General features: G+C 37.2%; 1 protein-coding gene across 2 annotated transcripts in view; it reads left to right on the top strand.

Moving 5' to 3' along the window:
* Positions 1-7,098, top strand: part of Cep128 (centrosomal protein 128) — a 389,783-nt gene that overhangs the window by 377,716 nt on the left and 4,969 nt on the right. For both annotated transcript variants that reach the window (XM_031356808.1, XM_031356807.1), the window contains one exon: positions 2,933-3,041. In XM_031356808.1, the coding sequence (XP_031212668.1) occupies positions 2,933-3,041 (109 nt within the window). The remainder of the gene's footprint in view (positions 1-2,932; positions 3,042-7,098) is intronic.

The following is a 7,098-nucleotide window of genomic DNA, read 5'->3' as shown; positions in this document are numbered from 1 at the left end:
CTCTGACTGTACTTTGAAGGCATGGCATGTTCAAACTTACAGCTGTAGTTAAATCTCCATAGTTCTCACATGCAAAGAATGGAACTAGGGACACTGCCACATTCAACTGATCATCGGAACACATGGAGCAACAATTACCCGCAGAACCACGAGCTGCAGCCTGTATTCACAAACATCACCATTTTCCTTTCTCTCTTTTCTTATAACCAATGCCATTGGCAGAAGAAACCATGAAGACCAGAGCAGCAGCAGCATCAACTGACCAAAGCTACATGATACTTTCAGACCAGTCCCCCAGAGACAGCTCAAGTACATCCTGAGCATTCTCCAGAATAGACAATATGTTCTGGGTGATTAAAGTCATTTCAAGACTTTTTTGATTGAAATTATAAATATTACCCACAATAAGATGAAAGAAAAAAATGAATAGCATATAGCTGCTTAGGAAATAACCAAATACTTAGAAGTTGAACACCATATTATACTTGTACCTAACCCATGACAGCCCAAAGAAGCAAGACAAAGGACATTATAAATATTCTTCTGTATTAAAGTGAAAACACAAATTATCAAAATCTATGAGATGAACAACTTCAGTGGCATGTGGAAAATGTACCATCCAGTGATCTCACTTCCAGGAAATTAAAACATAAACAAGCCTTTTGTAGCAATGGGTCTTTCACACAGTTTTGCTTAGAGTAGGAAACACATCTTGAAGTGAATCTTAAGTGTAGATAATAGAGTGTAAATAAAACTATGGCATATTGATGACAATGATGATGGTGGTGGTGGTGGTGGCGGTGGTGGAGAAAATACTCTCACATACAGAGTAATCCTAGGAGAAGCAGGAGGTTGGTGGAGATGTGTTAGTAGATCTGGAGCTTGTAATGTACAAGGACATGAGGAACAAGAGGGAAACAAGGATCTATTTAGATAAATGTGTATGTGTGTGTGTGTATGCTTTTTTTTGAACTTTTTGTTTATTTGCATTTAATATACAATATCTGTGACCAAAACAAAAGGCTGGTGAAGATAGACCTGAGAATGCCAGTGACTGTATCAGGTAGTAATGTGCTGTGAGGCCTTACTGCATGATGGACTATATTTGTGACATCTCCATGGACCACATCACCCTCAGTTGCTTGATACGGAATCGTCAACATTCCTGATTCCTTTCTCCAGACACCAGTTGTCCTTAGCTAGTCCTTTGTTAGATGTTTTAGATTATAGTCCCACCTCATTGTCATCCTTCTCTTTATAAAATGTTATTGTATTCAAGTGATATTGTTTTCAAGTGATAAAGAAATTTAATCTTGAGGCTGGAGAGATGGCTCAGCTGTTAAGAGCACCGGCTGCTCTTTCAGAGGTCCTAAGTTCAATTCCCAGCACGCACACGGTGGTTCACAACCATCTGTAATGGGATCTAATGCCCTCTTCTGGTGTGTCTGAAGACAGCTACAGTGTACTACTCATATACATGAAATAAATAAATCTAAGGAAGAAAAAAATTTAATCTTTAAACCAGCAAGACGGCTCAATGGGTTTAGGCCTTTGTTCTGGCTGGACAATATGAGTCCAATCTGCAGATTTCACACAGATAAAAGGTGAGAACCATCTCTGCAGGTCTTTCCTCCAGCCAACACACACAGCAGCAAATGCTTGCACTGCACTTGTGTGTGCACACAACTATTTAACTAAAAAAGTAAAAATTTCAAATCATAAATATAGCTTCGGGCCACCCCTAGACTTCACTATAAACACTTTGGCAGGTTGAGAATGCTATAGCCTCAAGCAAGCACCCCAAGTCTTCCTCAACTCCTTCCACATTACTCCGCCCTCCCTGTCTCTCCCCCATATCATTGTTTAGCTATACTCAAATAGTTCTTGAACATCATCTCCAAGGGTCATCTTCTTTGGCCTTAATTTTATTGTCTTTCTTTCTGTTACTTACTGTTCTTAGAGTACTTATGCTTCTAATTACACCATGCTTCATGCAGCTTATTTGTTCAGTAAATGCCTTCTTCCTTCGGAAACCTGAAAGTTTACTGATGCTATGCCCCAATAATCTTGTTTGTTATTGGTCCAGCCCCAATTCCAACCCCAATTATTCTGAATGAATGGAGGATGGAGAGCAAAAACGATAATAAATAATTTGAAAAGAATCATTTTTAAAAGTTGCACCTTTACGACTTAAGTATATCAAAGCATTTTTTAATCAATTTAAATAATGAAACTGTTTAAAGTTGTCATCTAATAGTTGAGAAGGACACATTTATGCAACATAGGAAGAAAGGAACCCATTATGTATATTTTTAAATAAATATTTGTTGGATGTGCATAATTATATTAGTCATAGAGAAAACAGTCTGGTAAAATTCATTTTAAACATCAAATTGTTTTTATTGACCCAAGATTTCCAACTGAGAATTTGTTATAAGAGACATACCTAAGTATGGAAAAGCTTACATATTTAAAGGTATTTCTTACAGTGTTATTTATGGAAGCAAAACCCTGGACACCATCTAAATGCCAAGCAAAATAATGACTTAGTAAAGCACAGTGTGCCCACAGGCTAGTATATGGGTAACACTGAAGTTGGAGATTGGGATAATAGGATGACTTTCAAATGTTTACAACTAAATGCAAAGAACACGAGGTTTGACAAGTATGTTTCTAAAGCCTTTTTACGTGGAGGAGGAAGGGGAGGTCTGGAAAGAAATATGCCATACGACATGAGTGATTTTTTTTTTCTTTTTCATATATGTGCCTTAGCACATCCTGTGTTTTATTTTATGCAAAGACCATTATCACTAGCCCATGCGTGTACAGTGTAGCTTGCATAGTAAGGTCCAGTTTGCAGTCAGGATATTCACATGACTCTCTTTCCATGTATTCTGTGATCATGGAACTGAAGTGTGTTGCTCTTTCTCAGGACGACAGGCCTTTCTCTGCTGGTTCCCACGCTCACGGCCTAGATCACTCTTCCTCTTGGCAGGACCACAGTCGCTTCCTGTCTAGTCCACAGTTTTCACACCTTAACTGTAAGTAATAAAGTCTTCTACCAGTTATTAAATTGGATTTTTTTAAATGTAACTCATGGGGAAATTAAAGTTTAAGGCCAGTACATGATAGTAATATTCATGCTAAGGTCTGAGAAATGTTTCATTATGAATCATAAAAAAAAAGTCCCCCAAGAACACTTACCTAAAATTCCTTTTTAGATCTCAATTTTTTTTTTTTTTTTTTTTTTTTTTTTTTTTTTTTTTTTGGTTTTTCAAGATAGCGTTTCTCTGTATAGCCCTGGCTGTCCTGGAACTCACTCTGTAGACCAGGTTGGCCTCAAACTCAGAAATCCATCTGCCTCTGCCTCCCAAGTGCTTAGATTAAAGGCGTACACCACCACTGCCTGGCAGATCTCAAAATTTTTAAAGAAAACATAAAGTAAATCATCCATGGTAAAAAAAAAAAAAAAGTTAATTAAACCCATTTTTTTTTGGTTTAAAGTTTTTTAAACTATAGATGAACAGATAAAGAAATGTATTTTATAATAAAATGGAAATCATCAAAACAGGAAATTTTTTGCATATGGCTATTCAGAAATATTTATTTGTACAAAGAATAAGGATGTATACATAACTACACACTAAATTTCACTGCTTATTCTCTGTTGCAACAGTAAAATAATGTCAAGGTTCACTCGGCCAGGATCCAGTTATGCCATGCATTTCCTCCTGTCCTTCTCCAGTGGTCCTTGTCCCATGGTCTAGGGTCTATGTATTATACTTGAGGAGGGCATCAGCTATGGTTTTAAAGATGTTTTCTATTTTATACCCCCAGTTCAATACAATTTTAAATAAATCTTAGGGTAATAAATATATAGATGGATTTTTCTAATATGAATGACTTTTTGTTGACTGTTTTTCTATTCCCTCTACCACAGATTGAACTGAATGAATGAATGTAGTCTGCTCTGCTCACCATTGCTTCCCTAGCCTCCCACATAATACTTGAATCATATTAAAAGCCCAATTAATGTTCAATTAAATTAGGTAGATGAATATACAAGTCTTTTTTTGAAGTCTACTTTTATCTAGGCTATTGGGATTCAAATATTATTTAATAGGTTCTAATTTGCATAATGATTTAGTTCTTCAATTTATCATGGGCCTGGAGGGTTATACATTAAATTTGATAATTCTGTCATTTAAAATAGCTAGTCTGCTATAAAATAATATACCAAAATAAGCCTTAAAAGAAGTAGGTCAAATCCAAAGGTGATATCTCTCATTTTTGCTTATTTATATTCATGGAATCATTTAATAAATATTTATCAGATTCTGACAAATGGTTTGGTTTTCATTATATCATAATTATTTCATTGCAAAAGGTAAGCATTTTTTCCCTCCCATCTTAATCATTTTACCAAGTGATTTTGTATCTCCGTAAATTCTTTGCTATTCTGATGTTTCAGCCTCTCTTCAATGTGAATTACATCTCAAGCTAGATATGGCAGCACAGAATCTGGTGTCTGTATGGGCAGAGTTGTGTCTTTCAGTCAAGAAATGTAAAAGTTTCCTCAGGTTACCATTGACCAGTAAAGAAGGGACTGAATACCTTAAAACATTAGAAGTCCCACCTGCTGGTACCCCAAAATCCTGAGGTACCAGGACTAGAAGTCAAGCAGAGCAGCCAGTTTTCTATGGCCACTTAATTTTGCTAAAATGTCTCCTAAAAGAAATGGTTTAAAGACATGAAGTAGGAAAAATCAAGGTTGTGGGAATTATATTTAATATTATAAAGGCATTCAAAGAGACTGCATTTCACTTTTGATTGTACCATCTTCTGACCAGCCTTGATCATTTTTCTAACTAAGATATATTTCTCATGGGCAGACATGGGTTTCTATTCAAATGCAGTGGCTCAAAAGTAAATAAAATTAACAACTATAGCAAAAGTTAACCTTGCAATATAAATAGTCTGAATGAAGAAATACTTTGTCACTGCCTGTTTTGTAGCACGTAAAAAAAAAAAAAAAAAAAAAAAAAAAAAAAAAAAAAAAAATTGAATTCCTCCAATGATTGAGACTTTTTTTTTACTCTTCTTATTGACAAATTTATATTTATAATTTTCTTACCATGGTCATCCCCACTTTCTCAATACTTTTCAAATGTATTTATCACTGTCTGAATACTTCTGTTTTTGTAGCAGATTAATTCAATTTAGAGAAATCGTCGTCTAATTTCTCCTTTTACTAAATCCCCAAATTCAAATTGCCAAGCCCCAAAGAGTACAGCAGAGCCTCTGTCAAATAAGATAATTAAAGAAGATGTCTGCAGACCAAATTGTAACCAGAGTCTAAGAAGAGGAAATACAGGGCAAACAGTTTCAGGATTTTAGAATATTCTTGACATGAAGATCAAGAAAACTAGACACGTGGGAAATAAAATCTAGAAAAACACAGAGTAAAACAAGTTTGGCAAAAGGAAAGGATGGAAACAATAGAAGAGAAAAGATGAGGTTTTAAGAAAACCAAGAGCTGGCAAGGTAGTTCAAGTGGGCACTTGCCAAACCTGAGTTCAATCTCTGGACCCACATGATGGATACAAAGAACAGTGCTCATAAGCTGCCCATTGGCCTCCATTTGCATACCATGACATCTACATATGTGTCTCTCTCTCTCTCTTTCTTTCCCCCTCTCTCTCTCCCTCTCCCTCTCTCCCTCCCCCCCACCTCCCCCTCCTCCCCCCTCACATACATGTAATTTACAAATTTAAATTCAGGGAAGAGCTAGAGACATGGGTTAATGTTTAAGCATTCTAGCTTTTCTTCTAGATGATCTTCATTTCAGCTCCCAGCATCTACACTGTGGCTCATGCATGCAATGCTACTTCCAAAGATCGCATTATGTTCTTGCTGCAAGCACCAAGAGTGCACATGATGCATAGACCTATATACAGGCAAAGCACCCATACACGACATAGTTCTCATAAATACACACAAACTAGTAATGATAATTTTGAAACAAACAAGACATGGATCATGAATATGGGGAGCAAAGAAAGTATGCAGACCTGGAAGAAAGGGCCTGTCTAAGAAGCCCATGATACATGTGACACCCAGATGCTTGGCTCCACATTTTCTGATGCCCTTGTTTCCTGTGCCTGCTTCTTTATCCCTTGCTTTTATGGAAATACATTGAGGAGAAGGAGGTAAATGTCTCTGATCTTTGTATCCCTGAAAATGGAATCTTCCACTGACACTTGATCAAGCTTTTGGCCGACTATAAAATTCTGTGTTTGGCCAGCTACAAAATTCCAAGTTGAGAATGATTTTCCTTATGAGGGCATTGGGAAAAATATTTCTCCAAATCCAAGATCATTGTTGAAAAGCATGGATAGTTTACTCCCATCTTTTGAAGTTTTCTGTCTTCTCCAACCCCTTCCCTCTGTGTACACTTTCCCTTTCCACTCCTGGCCTGGGAACCTTGGAGGAAGTCTACCGGTGAATCCGAGGGAGTGTATGGTTCAGTATTATTCATTCTTCTATATTCAGGATTGTTGGGCCTGTAAATGGGCATGCATTTTTCTCCTTTTATTGAAAATAGTTTTTCTCATACAGTCTATCATGATTATGGTTTCCCCTCCTTCTACTCCTCTCTGCTTCTTCCAACCTCTCCTTCCTTCTGAATCTACCTCATTTCTGTTTCTCATTAGAAAAAAAAAAAACAGGCTTATATGGGATAATAATAAAATAAAATAAGATCCTTTACAGGGCTAAGGGCCTCTCCTTCCATTGATGACTGACTTGGCCATCCTCTACTATACACATGCTGCCAGAGCCATCAGTCCCACCATGTGTACTCCTTGGTTGATGGTTTAGTCCCTGGGAGCTCTGAGGGTACTAGTTAGTTCATATTGTTGTTCATCCTAAGGGGCTGCAAACCCTTCAGCTCCTTGGGTCCTTTCTCTAGCTTCTTCATTGGGGACCTTGTACTCAGTTCAATGGATGGCTGTGAGCCTCTTCTTCTGTATTAGTCGGGTACTGTCAGAGCCTCCCAGGAGACAGCTATATCAGGCTGGAATGCCAGGACCAGTAAGC

Source organism: Mastomys coucha, unplaced genomic scaffold (genome assembly GCF_008632895.1).
Source record: "Mastomys coucha isolate ucsf_1 unplaced genomic scaffold, UCSF_Mcou_1 pScaffold6, whole genome shotgun sequence".
Lineage (NCBI taxonomy): Eukaryota > Metazoa > Chordata > Mammalia > Rodentia > Muridae > Mastomys > Mastomys coucha.
This window is presented reverse-complemented; position numbering and strand designations above follow the sequence as displayed.